The sequence below is a fragment of the Corvus hawaiiensis genome, chromosome 7 (assembly GCF_020740725.1).
Source record: "Corvus hawaiiensis isolate bCorHaw1 chromosome 7, bCorHaw1.pri.cur, whole genome shotgun sequence".
Lineage (NCBI taxonomy): Eukaryota > Metazoa > Chordata > Aves > Passeriformes > Corvidae > Corvus > Corvus hawaiiensis.
This window is the reverse complement of record NC_063219.1, coordinates 21274365-21294693: the sequence shown is the minus strand read 5'-3', so window position 1 is coordinate 21294693 and position 20329 is coordinate 21274365. Positions and strand designations below refer to the sequence as shown.

Below are 20329 nucleotides of genomic sequence, written 5' to 3'. Positions count from 1 at the left end.
CAGCGGCACGGGGTCTAGTCGGAGGCTTGTCACTAGTGGTGATCCCCAAGGGCTCCATACTGGAGTATTGTTTAACTTATTTGTCAGTGATTTGGATGAAGGCGTAGATGCCTCCTCAGCAAGTTGACTGATGACACAAAGCTGGAAGGAGCAGCCGATACCCCAGAGGGCTGTGCAGCCCTTCAGAAGGACCTTGACAGGCTGGAGAGATGGGCAGACAAGAACTGAAATGCAACAAAGGCAAATGCAGGATCTCTTAATCTTGCATCTCGGGGAGAATAACCCCATACACCAGTACAGGCTGGGGACCTGGGGGTCCTGGTGGACAGCAAGCTGTCCATAAGCCAGCAGTGTGTCCTTGTGGCCAAGAAGGGAAATGGTATCCTGGACTATGTTGGGAAATGCGCAGAAACTGATGCACAGGAAGTTCCATCTGAATATGAGGAAGAACTTTTTTACTGTGTGGCTGACCACACACTGGAACAGATTTCCAAGAAAGTTTGTAATGTCTCCTTCACTGGAGATATTCAAGAACCCTGTGGATGCAATCCTGTGCTCTAGGATGAAACTGCTTGAGCAGGGAGGTTGGACCACATGACCCACTGTGGTCCCTTCCAACTTGACCCATTCTTTTACAAATTATGTAAAACCACAAAACTACTAATACCTAGTGGGTTTTTTTCTTAACACTATATGCTTTTAAGAACTCTGGCTTCTAGGTCAAAAGAGACAAAGACATTTTAGGTTTGGAATCTTCTCTAGAAAAAAAATCACCTCAATTCTATATACATATATTATGCTAAAAATAAGTTTCTAATAACCACTTTTAGTTCTGTTTGATAAAATTTTGATATAGTTAGATATGCAGATTATAAACTTAGAGCTGCGTGTCTTTCCAAGTACTTCTTGTTGGGCTCACTAAGCTGAATCAGTAATTTTGCAGCCTTCCATATCATTCCATGAGGATGTCTGTGATGCAGTCACTTTAGAATCAGCCTCACTTTACAGAGCAGGAGGAACTTTGATCACACCAGGATTTTCCTCTACACCTGAGAAAAGTAAACAAATGAGTCCAGATTTTTAGCATCTCTTTCTTTCTCTTGGTGTAAAATGCAATGGGGAAAATCCTACAAAAAATCATCCAGCAATGAAGCCAATTCTACCTTTTCAAGACAAAACATTAATTCAGAAAATATAGTCTTTTCGACAAATAAAAAAACTTTTAGTAACAAGGATCTAGGAAAAATCATTCCTCTTGGATGATCTTCTCTGGAACTTTTTTATAAATTCATGTTTCAAGCATATAAAACATCAGCATTGCACATATGTTTTCAATAAATTAATTCTTAATGAAGTTGCCGTAAAACAATCTTAGTGATTCCTTTGGAGCCCTGTGAAATGTAAAATCCTTGAAAAAACCTCTTCAGCTTTGCATTGTCCTTGCAGTAAATATCCCCCAAACATCATTGTGGTGCTATTCTTGAGCCCTTGGAAATAGTAGTGTTGAGATGTTGTGCAGCATCAGCAAGAGTATCCCAGTTTATTTGCTGTGAATCCCTGTAGTCTAGTATCACACTGGCAATCCAACTCTTCTGGCAGTGAGGACCTTTTGTACTCATTTGGCTCCTCAGTATTCAGTTTATACATTGAACAGTGAGGTAGTAGCAACTGCCTGGATGTTTTAGACATATCCAACATTAATTATACTGATTGCATTAAATTCTGTACAAATTCTCTCCCTAACAGCAAACAGAACAACAGTAAGGGCAGCTCTGATGCTCTATATATCACATGTGTCATGGTCAGTGGGCACAGGAGGGATGGTTGAGCTTATTCCCTCTTTTACTAGCACATCTGAAGATAAATTCACTTGGATTCCTCTAGGTCTTTACTTCCAGATGAGAAGGTTTACCAGGTTATTGCACAAAGCAACGTACTCATTTTTACTCATATTTATATTACATTATCCATGCAGGCTTCCTATTTCTGTACACAGCAAGACTCTGTGAGGGTGAACAACCCTTCTCATCTCCTCTCCTGGATGCTGGAACTGACAGTTTTAAATCTTTACATTTTTATCAAAAACACAGTTGCTAAACAGCTAAGCCACTATTTATCCCCAAAAAAGGCACTGTGGATGAGAATAAATTGAAGGAGAGATAAATTCCTGAACAGATTTTGCTGCTGTGTCCATGTTACTGTGCCTGGACACAAAGCAGCCATTAGCCTGGGTTGACCAGCTGACTTGCAGGGTGGATGGGAGCTTTGGGTATCAGGGGGAAGACAAAAGCTCTGAAGAATACCAATGGGCTGCAGCCACTACGTGGAGGAGTGTTACCCACAGGAAAAGGTAAAATGATGACACTGGTCAAAGACTAAATACAATATTTAAATCAAGGTTTAAATATATGATTTAAATACAGTGTTTTGTATAATAATATAGTACCTAGACACATGATCTGGCAGACAAAGTATGTTGGTGCTTTTTGTTTTCATGGGAAGAATAAAAACCATCCCTTTTTCATAGCTGGGATGAAGGTACTCTCCTTTTTCTGTTGATTAGTTATCCAGCACAAACTTGTAAAAGAGAGAACACATGCTGGGGTTGAAACAAAGCTGGGAAAACTTAAAGTGTTCTTCTCTGGTTCTACCTCTCCACAAAACCAGAGAAAACAGAAATAGAGTATTATATTTCCAACTCAGAAAATGCTTAAAGCCATGCCTAACTAATCAACTGTGTTAGTGCCCATAATAGCTGCGGTCTCTATCAGAGGGAGGAGATAAGATGGCCAGCTTCCATTTGTGGAGTTATGACTGTATTTCCAGGACACAGTAAATTGTCACATTCACTACAGAGCATAAACAGTTGTAGTTACCCCAGCGGGGAGTGTGGCCCATTGAGTTATTACTTCAGCTTTCTGGTACATTTTCTACTTAACTGATTTAAGTGCAATAATGTGTGACCTATAATCTTGAGAATTTTGACACTGTCAGTATAGCTAAGGGAATCTTTAATTACTATCTAGACCTTTAAAGATAAATGTGTATCATACGTGTGTCTGATTTTACCCTGTCCTTTGATTTATATTTTACTTCCAAGTCACATAAAAAATGAAATAACCTTATTCCTGCAATGTCCTTATGAAATAAAAAAATGGATGCTTTGGTTTAAAAATGTCAGAATATATATGCAATAATTTAAGGAAATGAAAATGCTAATTTAATAAATTCAGCATTAATTTAGCAATAGTTTCAGTCAAACCAAATGTGTATTTTGGGTGAAAATAAAATTCTGTACAGCTATGACATAAGTATAGTGAAATTCATAAGGAAGATACTTAAATCTGTGATAAGAAAATACAAATTTATTGCCAGCCAGTTAACTGTCCTCTAGCTCCTAGGCAAACAGTAATTTACATCTAGATGGGGTCTTAAAACCAAATACTAAATAGCATTGGCTTCATTCACATATGAACACAAAGCATTACCAAGTAACTAACGGATGACATTGTGACAGTGATGTTAAATGAGCTTTGAAGAAATAAACTGAGATGAACAGGTGAATGTTTTTCTGTGCAGAATGTAATTACATTGGAAGCGGTCTGAAAATGACTAGTAAATAAGAAAATTTAGTTCTGACAGTAATTTCTGGAGGTTTTGGGACTGTGGTTTAATAAGACAGCAAATGACTCCCAGGCTGGCAGGACTGGAACACAGCTTGCAGCCACAAGATGGGAGGTACTGATCTCGCAGAAGCTCACACTGACAGTGTGAATTCCCTATAAATGGTATGACAGGTCAGCATTGTAGTAGCTGACTTTTTATGCTAGATTAGCACTCTCATTGCATGGAGAGTCAGATATTGTCTGTCCCCTCACAGCTGACACAAAGCTGGCAGAGACTCCAGATTGCATGTTCATTGGTGAGTCGGTCACTAGTACTAGTGTGGCTGGTCAGAGCCCAGATTTCACTGCACATGGAAACAAGGCCTGGCTACTGAAAGTCTCCAGTCCCACAGGGCATGTCTGGATGCTGGGGAGACAAGATGCATACAGCATACAGTAAACTTTGACAGCATGCAGGTTTGAAAAGTCCCTTTATTACATAAATTCTAATGTGACTCTATAGCCCAAACCTGGCCACGTGAATAGGCATGAGGATGTTTCTGAAGGGCCAGTTGTAGTGTGACACAGTGTATCTAATTTAAGATAAAACTGGCACTTTCTCCAGCTGCCAGTCTTTGCTCAGAGTTGTGCAAACCTCCTTACAAGGGTTTTATTCGGGATAATTTATTTAAAATTGGTATGGAAGACTCTGACTACTCTTACTGTAGTTTGAGTGGGCCTAATTCAGTTTAGAATACATTCCGATAGTTAAGCAACATTGCAATCAAGTGAACTATGATGGTATCATAATTAGGACATACATTTTGGCATGCTTTCTTTAGAAATCTAAAGCAGGAAGCCGAATGAAAGTGAACAATGAAGACAAAGGAAGCATGGAGACATACAGTGGCTCAGGCTTCCTCCTCTCCTTCTGAACAGTCCTCACAGGGCAGTTCTGCTTCAGGTCTTGACTTTAACGGGAGCCCAGCACAAAGCAAAAACCATCCCAAAGCTTATAAACCTTTCTTTCAGCTAGGGCTATTTGTCCACGTATCTTTCCACAGCAGCCAAACTAATTACCATGGCATGTCTTTCCAAGTGACAAAACTTGCTTGTCTGCCAAGACAAAACATTTGGAAGGCTGTGAAGTGATGTAACCTGGGGACACCTCTGTACTGATGTATTTTAAGTGCTATTACACAGAGCTCTGCTAGTGATTTGAATTCAGGGCATGTTGTTTTGTAACCGGGTGAAGCCAGACTGGTCTCTTCAGAATAATACAACCCCACACAGGAGTCAGGACTGATGTGACTGGCCCAGCATAGCTTTTGTAATGAAGACTGCTGCTCTGTTTGTGTGATTCTTAGGTGAAATTATTAGAAAAGCTGGCAAAACTAGCAGCACAAGAACTGCTGGGACCAGCAGGTAGAAGATGTGAGAAGAATGACAGCTCGTTGCCATGACTTGCACTGCAACTTCCCCTGTGCCCATGGTCCTTCATCTTCCTCAGGAGGGAAGTCAGGAGGAGCAGTCACACAACACCCAGGCAGTTCTTGGCCCTTCTGCTCGGCACATCATTAGCAGTCTAATGATACTGACCTATTGAAATGGGACTGGCACCAATGCTTTTATAAAGATCAACCATAGCCATCTCTTCTGCTTAGGAACAATCCAGTTCAGATTTGGATAACAAGAAGTCTCAGTGGATTGTGTTATTGGCACCTGTACTACCCAGTTAATTAAAGGGACTGCTTAAGAGTCTTATCACAGTTGCCTACGTGCAAGCCTGATGCTACTCCAGAAATACAGTACACTAAATGAGAGTAAACAAAAATTGGCTGATTGCTTTCAATTCTTCAGCAATCCTTAAAAATCAAGAGGTTTTTCTGCAGCTTTTCCTGTTTTGGTGGAAAACCTCCTCCAGGAGGAGGTCTTGAACTAGCAATGTGTAGTCTGTCAGTTTTCTCTTTTCCTTTTTGGAATAATAACATAAGCTCAGTAACTTTTGGGGAATCTGTGTATCTGTTTTTGTTTAGTTATTACTAACTCTTGTTAGTGATTACAAAGTCCCCAGGCTGGGTTTTTGAGGAACCAGACTCAGGTTCAGCCCATTGCCTTCTTTTAGGACAGCCAAGTTTTAGCACTATCATGGAGTAAGTTCCTTCAAGATATGAGACCACATATGAAACCACAGTTTTTAAAGTTCTGTTTGGCTCCATTTTGTGATATTACAACTTTAGGGGGCAGGAAAAAACCCACCATGGTAATATCTCCCTTCAAAGCACAGTATTCAGGCACCCTCATTCCGTAGTCATATCTTGGCTACATCTACAGTTTGCATTCAATTAAAAGCTTTTAATTGGTCATCCTTCCAAACATTTCAGAACTGTTATTCATTTTCTGATACGCCTAGAGATCTATTGTCCTAACATAATTTTAGTCTGACACAAAAGTCAATTACACTAATTGTTCAGTAGGAATTAACCTCTTATGCATCATCAGGTTATTACTGTAGCTAGGTTCATTTTGCAAAGATCTTCTCCTTTCCTTTATCTGTACATAAGCAAAGCTAAGCACCAGCACTTGTGAGTCTCAGTACTGACTGGGAAATAACTACTTTATTGGAATGAAAACAGACATAAACATTGAATGTACTGCTAAACTTAGAATATTGAAATAGGCTGCAAAAAGACAGGTCACCTTCACCTGTGGGATTTTCTGATTAAAAATACCTTTGCCTTAAACACAATTATTACTGAAGTGAATGGTTATCCGTGTATTGACAGATATTAAAATGACATCTAAAGAACTTTTCATCAGATTTCAAAGTTGATGCCTCTGAGGTCATTCTGAGGATATGCCCTCATATCTCCATTTAAAACTCACTTATGCACATCAATTCAGAAAATGGAGTGATCTGGACGATTTGAGAGGCATATGTGTATGCGCAGGAGCCAGCTCAGGTGTTTGTGAGAGTGTGCGGCAAGATAAGCTCCTAGGGGAAATTCTAGGGGAGTTCTAGGTCAGCTGGAAGAGGGGTGAAATCTGACTGTGAGAACAAGGAAGAGAAGTTGGAAGGAAGAAGGATAGGCAATTTTTTTGGTACCGGATAAAAGTATTCTTGCTGATTTGAGCAAAGAAATGTTTTCTTATGCTCAAAAAATCTTATTTTTATGTAAGTAAAGCTTCATTAGCGGTGTGGAACTCATGGTCTGCTTTCCCTCTGAACTGAAATTACAGCAAAGCCCTGGATTTTGACAGCTCATGTCAGAGAAGAATCCTGAGACAAAGTGAAGGAAGAGATGGGGGCAGGCAGATCTGGCAGTGGTGCTAGAATTCACACTTTTTCCCAGACGATTTGAAGGACTAGGTGTCTGTACTCTCTCCCCAAGAAGCAACCACAAGAACTGAATTGGAATAATAATACAGACACTTAGGAAACTGTCTCATCAATAAAACAGAAACATTCACTGGCAGATTTACCTGCATGGCTTATCAGCCATCCTGACAAAGCATTTCCTGAAACTTCCCTGAAATGTCCTAGATGGAAATTATCTCCATATATGATGCTGCCAAGTTGTTTGCTTCCTTTAAATTGATGTGGCGTTTTCCATAGCATTATGTTTGACTTACGATTTTATTCAGTAAAGAAATGTCAGCACAAACATGAGAAGCTGTGCAATTAATTTTTCAGGAAGGGCAAATATAGCCAGTGAGGTGAAAAGAGCAAGTTAGCATAACACATAAAAGCAGGATGACAAAACTCTGAAGTATGGCATGGGCAGAAGTCTGTGTCTCAGTATTCAATAGCCTGATGGAAAGTATGATGATACAGGGAAGAAAATGGAAGCCATCTAAAATAAACTGCGGCAGGGCAGACAAAATAGTGATGTTACAGGAGCAGTATACCTACTATTTGAAGTAATTCTGTGTGCGCCTAGACCACCATGCATACAGTCCTGTGGCTATAGCTATACTAAAGTCTGCTGTAAAGTTTAGTGGAATCAATTGTAGTTTTCCTCTTACAGTGTATCTCTAGCAAGACACAGCAATGACATAAGGAATCAGAAGTAAAAACCTACGTAAAACCAAAAAGGTTTTCTTCAGGCAGGAATGCAAAGCCACAGTCCTAACCTCAATCTTGTTGCTGATGAGTCGTATGCTTTCTGACGCTTTTCCATGCCACATTTACGCCTATTTGCTGTACCCGCATTCAGAGTAAAGTCATTGAATGTTTGAGGGTCCTTTCACCCGGGACAGTCCCGCTCCTGGTTAAACACCTCAGCCGGGAGGGCCGGGAGCAGCGATCCGGGCAGGGGTCACTCGCGGGACCCGGACTGCGGCAGCCGACCCCGGTCCGCGTGGCTGTGCAGAGTTCATAGGGAGCTTTTCACTGCTGCCACCTGCCTATTCCAATCGGGCGACAGCCTTTCCAGGCTCGCCGTGAGCCCAGCTGGGTGGTGAAGGGGCCGGTGGGTGACACGACACGAAGCCGCCAGGGCGGCGGGGCCCCGGGCCGGCGCTGAGGCGAAGGCTATGCCCGGTGGGTACAGCGCTGCTGCCTCGGCAGCCTCGGCCGCGGTGACCGCCCCTGGGACGGGGTTCCCGCTCCCTCGGGCCCCGTCTCTTCAGTTTCGAGCTTCGGTGCGGTCTTTTGGCACGGGAAAGGGGCGGGGGAAGGCGGCTCCAGACCGCCCGGCAGGGCCTCGAGCAGCGGCGGGCGCGGGCGGGAGCCAATGGGGGCCGGCGCGGCCGTGTGACAGGCGGGGCGGCCGCTGCCCCCGCCGGGCGGGGAACCTGCACGGCGGCGCTTCGCAGCATCATCCGCGGGTGCGGGGCTGACACACGCCTCCATCCTCCTCTCTCCCGGCAGCCGCTCACACGCGCCTCGCCGCGGGCGGAGCGGAGCGAGGGGCGCCGCGGCAGACAAAGCAAAGATGGCAGGGATCCTTGCCTGGTTCTGGAACGAGCGGTTCTGGCTGCCGCACAATGTCACCTGGGCGGACCTGCAGAGCACGGAGGAAGCCGCCTTCCCGCAGGCGGAGGACCTCTACCTCGCCTTCCCCCTGGCCTTCTGCATCTTCATGATCCGGCTGCTCTTCGAAAGGTAACGCCGAGCCCCCCGCGCCGCTCCGGGCTGGGCTGGGCGGGCCCAAGGGCAGCTGAGGAGCCTTGTCAGCCCAGCGTCTTCCCCCGCCGCTGCTTCTCTGCCGGCCTTACCGGGCCCTTACGTTCTCCCTGCCCCCTCGGTCGGTCACGTAGCGGGCTCGATGCAGGAAGGTGGGAGGTTCGGGAGGCAGCCGGCGCGCCGTTCCCACTGCCTGCAGCGCGGCCCGGCGCGGGCGCTAGGAGGCGAGGTCTGCCGGGGAATGGGCGCAGCCCTCCCGCCACCTGCGCTGGCCGCGGCGGGCGGGGATAGAAGGGCCCTGCGCCACCTGCGCGGATCGGGGCGTCTGCTCGCGACCCACGGGCTGTGGCGGAGTTCTGTCCGCCCCTCTCAGGGAAGCTCCGCAAGAAGCGCGGTGGCGACGGGCCGCGGTGGGAAGCGGTCCCGGCAGGAGAGTTTGCCCGTGCCCCCGCCGCAGGGCCGCTTTCCAGAGAGTTACCCCGGGCGAAGCCCCCGCTGCGTCCCCTGCGCGGCGGGGGCTGGGGGCCGGCGGCGGCTGGTCAGCGTGAGCCTCAGGTGGGAAGGGGCGGTTCTTGGTGAGAGCAGCCCGGGGCAGCGGGGCTGAGCAGAGTTGTGTGTGGCCAGTGCAAATGGTGTCAGTGAGCGGTCCGTGTCGAGTATCGGAACACTCCCGGGGCCGTCAGGATGTGAGAGCTCAGTGATGAAACGCGCCAGACACTGTTAATCTCTGAACCAAACTCACCACTCTTCGAGGTTGCTGAACTCAAACCCCACGTCTCACAAACACATAAATACGTATATACGTATACTTAAACACAAGACGTCAGACTAGCGATCGGTCAGCAGTGACTGTATTTTCGGTGAGTGTTTCCGTGCGGGTGCTGAGCAGGGGCCGCCTGTCACGGGGAGGCAGCTGAAGCCAAGTGGGTGCTCACTTGCGCACGCTGCTGCGCCGCCTGACAAAGGTGGTGTTCCCTCAACAGCAGAGAACAAAAGAACGATTCCTTATGCCAACACCTACGTGTTTTCAGTGTTGTCTTCCTAGGCATGCTATTAGGGTAGTCAAGGAAGATAAAGGAAAACCGGTAGTTGCTACATGCCAGAGAAGGGCTGTAAAGATGCTTTAAAAATGATAAAACAGCTGATCTGCCAGGTACCACTTCACGTTTCCTAAGAATTCCCTCTCCCTGGTTAGAACTTGCCTGTGTTCCTAGCTTCGTTGAGAGGACCATATTTGTTTTGCAAAACAAGCTGTCACGGGCTGTTGTTAACTTCTGTGTTGCTTTACAGATTTACTGAACAAGACAGCAGAAGTTGTCATCTGCCTGAAAATCTGAGGTTGTGAAAAGTTAATTGGAACAGTTGAGTTAAATACTGCAATATAGTTACAACTGGAGTAATGAGTACAATTACAAGTATTTAGATGATGTCAAATAATTAAATTTTTTCTTTGCAATCTGTATGATGTGTACGTTTGAGTGTTGAAAGTGAGTGCGTGATATTGCACCTCTTGCCATCTGAACTGCAATATGCATCACAGCAGGACTGTGTTTTGATGGAGGAACAGTTAGTCAGAAAGACAGTTTCAGCCTCAAGTTAAATTCACATTTCTGCTAATTCTCATGTGGCTGTTGTTAGCATTGTAGAAGGTACTCTGATTATGTAGTAGTTTGTATCCACTTACTCTGGTTATTTTTCTTAATTCATTTAAAGTAATTTTTAATTTTGCAATGCATTATATTTTTAAGTGTTATACATACAGATGAGAAAATCAGTACTTTTTAAAATTCTCTTGTACTCATTAGACTGATTTTGAAATTTATATCTAGAAATATGTTCTGCTAGCCTGATTGTAGGTGAGAGACTACCAAAGATGTTTTATTAACAATTACTTAGGTATGTATTTTTTCCTTTTAAAATTAAAATATATTTCAAGACTCCACTGTGAGAGTAGGATCAGGCAGTTTTGTGTGGGATTAATCTACATGGCATGGTACGGTAGTGATTTTTCATGTAGAGCATTTTATTAAAGCAGGCCGAGCAAAAGCAACTGGACCTGTTTCCACTGATGAAAGCGAGGGGATTGTATATGACTTCGAATGGGGGAATGATCAAACCTTATTATTGCTTATTGTTAATTGGTTTTTTCAGATTTCTGTGCTTTGGTTGTTGGGAGCTACAGAAATGCTTCATGCATATCATGAATTAAAGATCTACAATTATACAAGATTTAGAAGGGGGAAGAGGCAAATATCTTTAAAATTGATTTTTTTTTTCTTTCTTCTGTGTGTGAAAATGTTTTTCTTTCAAAACTGGAGTTGTGGGTGACTGATGTACATGCTGCATCCTGCAACATGCTCTTGCAAATGTTTAGCAGTTGCAATGGTAGCAACTGAAGAAAAAATAAAAATAGATTCTGTAATACATTTTAAAAAACTTGGAGATGTATTTTAGATCTATGTCTATACTGTAGTATTTGTAACATCGATGTATTCTCTATTTTTGTTTTGTAAGATACCCTAACTCTAATACAGGTGCTTTTGTAATTCTGTATACTGGTAGGTAAGCAGACATAAGGTGTTAAGAATCTGATTATGTGTTTCATATCCATTATTTTCAGACTGCTTCATAGCAGCTGAAAATAATGGCTGCTGGAGTAGTGTGGTTTACTTCCTGTGCTTCATAGAAACGGTCACTAACTTCATGAATCCTCACACTAGTAAGAAATACGGTTTGGGGGAGTTGGACTTTACATGTCTTTGCTTACAAAGTTCTTGACATGTTTGGGGAATGCAACTTGCAATGCTAAAAGTTGACATACCTGTTTATATACATATGTATTTGTGTGTACATATTTGTAGGTGGAATTGAAATGATAGAACCTGGAAATTTTGTTCTATACATATACACGTATTATTTACGGATTATATTACAAATCCTGTGGGGATCTTTGTTGTAGTTGTTTTGTTACTGGTTTGGTGAATCAGCTAACCAAGACAAGAAAATAATCTAGACACTTCCTAATTTTTTTTTCTCCTTTCAAATGAGCTACTTTTTATTGATTGCCTTGTCCTGCTATCCCTGACCAGCCCTCTTGAATGAAAGTGTAGATTAGAACATTAATTGTATGCCCAATAGCTTCAGCAAGTGGATCTGATGATGATGAGTGCTCCTGAAATAAACTTTGGTGTGAGGTATAATCTCAGAGACATGAGATTTAGTCGATATATCTGAGTCAAGGTTATCATAGTTATGGATGAGGTGTTAAAATACTTTAATAGCCTTTTCTCGTTTTCCTTCCTTCTCATTCATCTCTTCCTTTAAGCACAAAGTACATTTTAGAAAACTATAATAGCTAAGCATAAAGATAGTATTACCTAGTAATTTGGAAGACGGCAGGAGTTTAGCAATGCAGTGGTAATGTGGGAACATATTTCACCATAGTATGTATCCATTTTATGTGTCTTACTACGTTTTTTAAAGGCATGTAAGCAATTAAGGATACCCCCTGTACTATACAATGCCTTCAGATAATATAAGTGCTCAGTAGTAAGTCTCTGTCTCCCTGGATCCTTTCCTAGTGTGGGAAAGACAGGTTCAAGCTGAAGTGAAACTGGTCTTACTAACAGCAGGGTGTTGTAGTTTTGATTGCCCTAAAGAAGATAAAGAACACTTGTTATTCTGGGTAAATACAATTTTTCTTCTTTTGCTTGTGGGATAACATGGCTCTTTTCCCTCTGCAATAGACGTCACTGCTCAGAAGCAGCGTCCTTTCCTAAACTGCTAAGCACGTCTTCTGTGAGGAGTATGCGCTTATACAAAAGCAACATTCACTCAGCAATCGGCATGCTTGTTGGACACAAAGAGGGTAACACTTCTGTTTCAGAGACTTCTCTCAAGGGAGGAGTTGACTGAATAATCCAAAAGGAGTTCTGACTAAGCAGATTTCTGATGTGGTCCAGCAATCTTCTGAGTCAAGTACTCTGATATTACTGCTTTCTTCACACTTGGCTCATCTATTCAAGTTACTCATATTTCTTCTTTGCACTGTAGTTGCACTATATTTTATTTCCCTCATCTTGTGAGCAGCAGTTTGGGATCAGATCTAATGAGATCACTCCATGAATCAGCAAACTAGGCTTATACTGCTTTTATTGTCATCTGGCCTTGATGGGTAGCAGTTCTCAAAGGTGATGCTGATATTCTGCAGTTGATGGAATGGCTCATAAGGTCAGAGATAGTTTGATTATATGTAGCAACAGCCCTCCACTGCATTGAGTTGAACTGAACCAGCCACATCATTTACTATTACTCCAGTCAAGATGCTGTAGACATTGAGGCTTTTATATGAAACTTTGCTTTTATAATGATAATTCAGCCTCAAAGGTAACCTCAGCTGACTCTCATTTAATATGACACAGTAGAATTCCTAGTGGGTCTGGGTGACATGATACAAGGACTGTATGGGCATGTATATATATTTTTTGCTAACTATAAAAATGCATTCCGATGACAATACCTACAGTCTTACAAGTGTTTCTGGTGTGTAGTGAACACATACAGATTGGATTTTTGTACTCCCTAGGACATCTAGTATCAGTGGGTTTTTACAACAGAAAGGAGGCTAGACAAATTTGGGAAGAGAGCGTACAAACGTGCTGTACTTCCAGCAGCCCAAAACCTCATCTGGGGAGGCTGGGTGGGGCACTGATGGTTATTTCTGTCAACAACTTTTTGTAGGCGGTAATATTTATAGATTTTTTGCTTACCTCCTTGTGTGTTAGGCAAAATCTGATCATTCAGGTGTAATTCACTTGTGTGTAAGTGGATGTATATGTTCACTGACAATAACTTTCTCAGTTCTTTCTCTGGTTTTTTTTGTAATTTATTTTTTTCATAAGATGACCTGTAGGGCTTTTCCTTATTGTGGGATTACTACTTACTAAGTGCTTAATTCCATTGAAATTGAATAGGATATTGAAATTGCTAACTTCTATGAAAAGACAGACACTGGAAAGAAAATAACTTAAAAAACTATTTCTTTTCAACTCTAAACCAATTTCTTTTTAAAAACTAACAATAGAGCCTTAGCAGTAAGTAGCTGTAAAATGCATTTATATCTTGCTGGTTGTACTATCCATTTCTCTGTAATTCTTTAAGTTACTACTCTTCTGTCATTTATCTTTTTCTTTATATAACCAGGTTTTGTTTCCTAGGGTTGCAGGGTTGAGCTTCAGCCACACATGCAGATACTTCCCAAAAAAATTATTGTTTTACCTGGAGAGCTGTTGTCTGTCTTGGCCTCTGTCTTACCAGCTCAGACCAGTGCAGGGTGTGCTCATGCACGCTAGTCCTGCCAGTCTGGCTGGTGCACGTCTCTGTTGTGTAATGTGGTTGTGTGTTCACATATCAGCTTAGAGTGTTCCTTTAAAAGAAGGTGGAGTAGATAAAATGCAAACAGTTTGAATGTCCTTCGTGTAGGGCCATTTACAGATGTGCATTAGTGTCAATCTTAAAATTAGGAGTTAAATGGGGAATAATGCATGCTGAGCTCCAGAAGAGAATGCCATTAAACTAATTCCTAAAATATCCATGTGAGAGAAGTATGACAGCTAAACCACAGCTCTGCCAATGGAAAGGTTTCAATGGCAGGTCACTAGTGGGTGCTGGGAGCCTATTACTGAGGCAGAGCCACTGTTAGAGGGGTTTTGTCTGAGTGCGGGTTCCAGTTACTGGTAGGAACTCCAATTTGGTTCCTGCCTGGATTCTTGTAACCGCGCAATTGGATCCAAATTACCTGTGTATCTTTTTGCTGCTCCTACTTCTGCCTCTGTCCCTGATTAAAAGACATTTGCTAAGGATTTGTTCTTGGAAAAATAAGAGCTTCTGGTATGCTGCATCTGCAGACCAGTGTCTTATTAGTCCATCCAAAATATTTAGTAAATGAACATTTGGGATACTGTGTTCCCTTAAATCTGTCTTTGTTTCTGTCAACAGGGTTGACACCTGAGCTGAACAGTGTTTATTTGACCATATTTGGGGGTGGAGGAGGGGGGAGGTTTGTTCTTTTTTTTCAATTTGTTAAATATCCCATGCCTGCAGTTGGTTGACAGTTTATTAGCATTTGGTGTTTCTATGCTTGTCTTGAGGTGGTCTTGGAGTTTTGAGAAGAAAGTTAAAATTACAGCATTAAAGTATATAGCGTTCGTAAGTGATGTAACCTTATATAATATCCAGTAGTACACTTAAGACTGTAGTTGACGCCTTATGGACAATCAGGTGCATATGATGTGTATGAACAGTTCTTGGAGTTGTTCATCTAACAGCTTGATTGCTTGGTGTCTCCCACCAGAGTGACTTTCTTCACTCACTAAGCACTTACAGATTTTGGGGGAGATCCAGGTCAAGGGAAAGGAAGGGAAACATGCAAGTCTCTGGTCATTTGAAACAGGAGGAATCACTAATGTCTTGCTTTAAGGTGAGCAGTTTCTGACAATCAGATGGGCTGAGAACTTCTGTCCTCTGTGAGGAAGTGCTTTTAGCACATAGTCCTTACGGAAGACTAACTCTACACCATATGGCATCCACCAGTTTCTGGCAATTCCTTTCTGGTTATTCTGAAGTAGTCAAATTGCAGCCAGGGTGGGAGAATGGGAGAACTGGAGTCTAGCACAGTCAGTTGTAATCTTAGGGATGGTTTTCAGGTGGACCTGTAACACAAGCTGTGACTTCTGCACAAAAACCAGAGACTAAACTGTAATTTTTTTTCCCTATGTAGTTACTACCTCTCTTAATAGCAAATTCTGCTGTTGTTAAGCTTTAATGTTTCTGAGCAGTTGTAAAGCTTCATGTAACTATTACTGATGTAGCACAATCAAATTTTAACTCTCAAGGTAATTGTACAATTACTAAGAAAGTTTCAGAATTGTGAAGGAGTTTAACATCCAGTTAACGATGTTACGTGTTTTTTAATATGTAAGATACCTATATATTTGTATATTGGCTATTAATCCAAGTTATTTTTTGCACAGGGAAGAATGAAATGCTAAGGTTCTTCAGACTACCTTGTATTATGAAGTATCTTTCAGGTTCACTAACCTAAAATTCATTTTAATGTTGTAAATGATGCACTTTAAAGTTTGATCTGAAATGTTGAAAAGCCTTCTTTGCACTCACAGGTCACACTAAGATAGTTAAAATACCTAAATCACTTGCATTTTTTCTCAGTGCAAGTGCAGTAGAAGTTTCCTTTTAGTAATATCTTTGTTGTATTGGTTTCTCCTGTATGGATGAGGGCTATAACCTATAGTACTATATTAAAAAAAATAAATCTAGCTGACATAGTGCACACTGGTGCACAAACAGAGGTTAGAGCTTGGAATGTGTTCATTGGCATAAAATCTTACTTGAGGCTGTTTGAGTATTTGTGCATGCAGTAATGTTTGTCCATCATTTGCAAAAGCTGGTAGCTCTATTTTTATCAGTAGTGAAATAACATTACATATGGTGTCATCACATCTACTCACTGCCCATTTGTCATCCTTTGAGATAAAGTTAGTATTTTTTAGTTCCACAAGCAGAAAGAGAAAAAGGCTTAATAGAAATGTTGCTGAAACCCTCGCTTCAACATTGGGATTTCTTCACTTCCTTTTCACCTCTGTTCCTGAGTGAATTCAGTTCTATATGATATTGTATAGATACCTGAACTTCCACTTCCAAACTGTTGTTTACCATGTCTGTGGGACTCCCATCTTTTCACTGAGAAGGGAGTGGAAGCGGAGACTACTCTGTTTGTACTCTCCTGTGGTGTTTGACAGAACTTTAAACTATGAAAACTGCTTTTGTACCAATACTGTCTACCTTGACATGGTACAAACAAGCTAAACTGCCTAGGCTAATGAGAGATGCTTTCCTGCACTGGCAGGGAATTGCTTATTTGGAAATAAGACTGTGCTCTATAGCTCAAAATAAAGAGCCTACTCAAAAGCAGTTCCTGAACACAGAAGTAATGTGAAGGAAGATCAGAGTGTTATGTTGTAATATCCCTTGTGTTCACTGTTCATCATGTCTGTTGTGACTGTGTGATGTATCTATTGCTGAGACGCAGTTGCCTCCGTAGTTGGAGATAGACTGCTTGGTGTACTTTTATTAATGGGACTGCTTGAACAGGGTATGTTCCTTAAGATGCACAGAAAATAGCCTTGAGATGGCAACTGCTCAAACTTTGTAAGTGGGCAGCATAAATGTAAAATGCTAGTCTAAACCAGTGGGCATTACAGTGTGACAAAGCAGACAAAATTAAATCTACATGAAATGAAAGTGAGTTCAGAAATTTTTGGGGTGGTGGGTGAACTCAGCCTCTCAGAAGTTGACTGTCAGGGCTGTGGCTCTCCTGAGCTCTGCTATAGCAAATGAGACCAGTGCTTTGTCAAGACCAGAATCCCCCTTGCAACTGGTAAGACCAGTTGCTTCTGTTGAAAACAAAGTCTAGGAAATGAGTGGGTCATGAACGTGTGCTTGTTGACAAGCTTTTCTGCATTTGTCCATTAGATTTTCTTAAACTTCCTACTTCAATACTTGTGGTTGTCCAAAGCATACTTCTGGATGAGATGATCAGGTCCAGTTGGGTATAATTAATTCCTGTTATGGGCATCATGTTGGAAAAAAAACTGTTGAGAAAAAGAAAAGCAGGTGGTTAGACCACGAGCAGAAACGTGTTGTGTATATATTGAAGCAATAATTGAGTGGTAATTGAGTGGTTGATTCTTATCTGTCAAGTTTTCCCACACAGTAGTATGAGAGAAGGGTGAGAACTGATATGGTAAGAGAGTAGCCTGAAAATATGATCAGTTCCAGTGCCAAACATTTCCCAGTATTACAACACTTGTACTAAATTAACAGTGATTGCATTGCTGTGATGATGACAAATTGAACTGTAGATGGAGTCCAGGGAGTTCTGGTGGACAAAGATTCTTCTTAGTGGTGTACAGTGAAAGGACAAGAGGCAAGAAGCATTTGATATGCAGGAAATTCTGTTTAAACATAACAAACTTTTTCTTGGGATGGTGGTGAAACACTGTGACAGGTTAGCCAGAGAGGCTGTGGAGTCTCCAGTTGTGGATGTACTCAAAAAGCATGAGCATGGTCCTGTACTAATGGACCATCCAGCAGACTTGGTGATCTCCAGAGGTCTCTTCCAACCTTGGCGTTTGTGTGAAATCATAAACCTCACTGAATGACATCAGTGCAGGGCTCTCCTGAGAACTATGTCTGGATGAAGTTTGTAAACTGTGTTGGAAAATTGAATAGGAGAGGATTAAGTTGAAGTTCACTGAAAGCCTACAGAAAAAAATTAGGGCAGAGCATGTAACTTTTGATTGAATGGACATCTGGATTTTCTATTTTCTGTGGGATGGGTCTTTTGATTTTACTGTAGTCTGATGTGTGAGCAGATGGAATGCAAATTGAGAAATAGATGTGGACCTCCTCTATCTAAGACAGGAATTACCTTATGGGTACCCAAAATGAAGTCTGAGTTGCTTTGAAATAAACACATTCTGTTCTTCTCTAGGATCGATGCTTTGAGTCTCCTACAGCATAAAATTTGATTTTAACAGGCCATTTTGAGGATAATTTTAGTTTTGTTCCCCTTAAGTTGTTTCTTCTCAATGCTGCAATATCTTTAAGATAATTTTGGTTCTGAAAAAATTCACAGGAAGTGGTACTTAGACAATAGAAAACAGAAATCACATGCCTTACTGAAAAAGATTTTATTCCCATTGTGTTCAAGATAATAAGAGTAAATCAGATTTACGGGAAAAAAAGAGAGAAGCCAGTCTTTAGTTTCACATTCACTAATTCTTTATATTGGTAGTAAAATGCATAGTTTATTTGTATGTGTGTGTGACAGAGGATAATTTATATACCACAGTGGCATCATATCACTCTGATACAATGTGCTTTTTTCTATTTTTTTTTTTTTAAATATCATTACATTAAAAATAGTCATAAGGAGTGAATGAAAAATATTGACTGGTCTAAAAAATGAGATATTTCAAAATGTCACTGGTTGGGGCGATAATGAAACAGTTTGATATTTGACACAAGAAACACATCCTATCTCCTAATTGGAGGTACTATTGTGTGCTAATCTGGAATTGTTATTTTCTAGAGCATTTATAGGAAACATGAAAAATACTTGGTTTTCTTCCAGTTTGGAATGAAATGGAAAGTTAGAAATATCAAAATTTCATCAGGAACAGATGTCCTGACTTTCAGCCAACTCTGATAAATGGGTTTGGTTACCAAGACAAGGATGTAGAGATAAAAATTAGATCTCCATAGCATTGCCAGCCTCCAGAAGCATACATTCTTCACCAGAGTTAACTAGTTTGTATCTATATGCATGATGCACAGGAAGTTTCATTATGTTTTTCTGTTTATTTGTTTTGTGTTTTATTGGAGGAAAAAATTACCTCTTGTTAGAGTCAGGCAAGAGTGTGAAACTCTAGGCTGACATTTACCTTCAGTTGTCAAGATGAAAAGTGCACTAGCAGAAATAGAACACTTCTTGCTTACTCTTCTGTTGAGAGCTGACTCCAAGGTTTGAAGAGAACCTAGCAGTTTGTATCCATCACATAAGAATTACTTGTGTTTTGCCTTGTTTCCCAGTGGGAATATTCAGGTGTAACACCGCAGTGGTTTAGAGCTTTAAATACTAATAACAAATCTCCTAAGTAAGTTGTCTCAAAGGAAGGAAAACGTCAAATTTACCTTGAAGCATCTGCTTTTACACTTATTTTTAAGGGTTCTCAGGGGTTTCAAGCTGATCCTAATTTTATCAAGAATCTTTCTCAGTTTGGTGAAAAACAATGTATTGGTCAAAACCCTTCACATGTTTATCAGGAACAAACTATGGCTTCCTTCACATTTTCTTTCTGTAAAGTCCTGTATCTATACCAGGAAATATTTTTTTTAAATGGTTTGAAAATAACCCAAGTGCATTGACTAAGAAAATGACATCTGCTAAATAATCTGCCATCCTCTTCCAGCTCTCAGACTAGAGCACAGAACATTGAGAGACTATATATGGAGAAGGAGGTAGCTGTCAAAGCAAGGATATTGCCAACCATGTGGTCCATAAAGTGATTCTTTGATTTCAGTCCTCCATATCCAGTGTTTTGTGTACAATATGCAAAGGACTTCTGCTTTCCTTGCGTACCTGTGGCTGACTTGAGACCTTGACCACAATAAGAAGGTGTTACTATGGATCTTGTTTGACTTTTTTTTTTTTATTTGTGGTGGTGGGTTTCTCTCTTGGGGAAGGCTTGTTGGAATGAAGAGCCAAGGCAGTAGTATCCAGCATGTTACCTTTTCTTGTTCTCATGTAGAAATTTCATATAAAAAGCTAGATTGGTTCATTTTCATATATAATAACAGTCTTTGGAATCCAGGTATTACCAATTACATCTTGTCTTCTTTTTCTGACTTATATTAACTTCACTTGGGGCTACTGTGAACCTCTTGCAAAGCTTTAGGTCTGCCTGGTGCACATGGACTGGTAAATCTTAAGTCATACATGATAAAATAAGGGTCA

At 41.3% G+C, this 20329-nt stretch overlaps 1 protein-coding gene across 2 annotated transcripts in view; it reads left to right on the top strand.

The window, feature by feature from the left end:
- Positions 1-8396: 8396 nt before the first annotated feature.
- CERS6 (ceramide synthase 6) overlaps positions 8397-20329 on the top strand; it is a 119962-nt gene continuing 108029 nt past the window's right edge. For both annotated transcript variants that reach the window (XM_048308829.1, XM_048308828.1), the window contains exon 1: positions 8397-8712. In XM_048308829.1, coding sequence (XP_048164786.1) covers positions 8543-8712 — 170 coding nt within the window. In that variant the 5' untranslated portion in view covers positions 8397-8542. The remainder of the gene's footprint in view (positions 8713-20329) is intronic.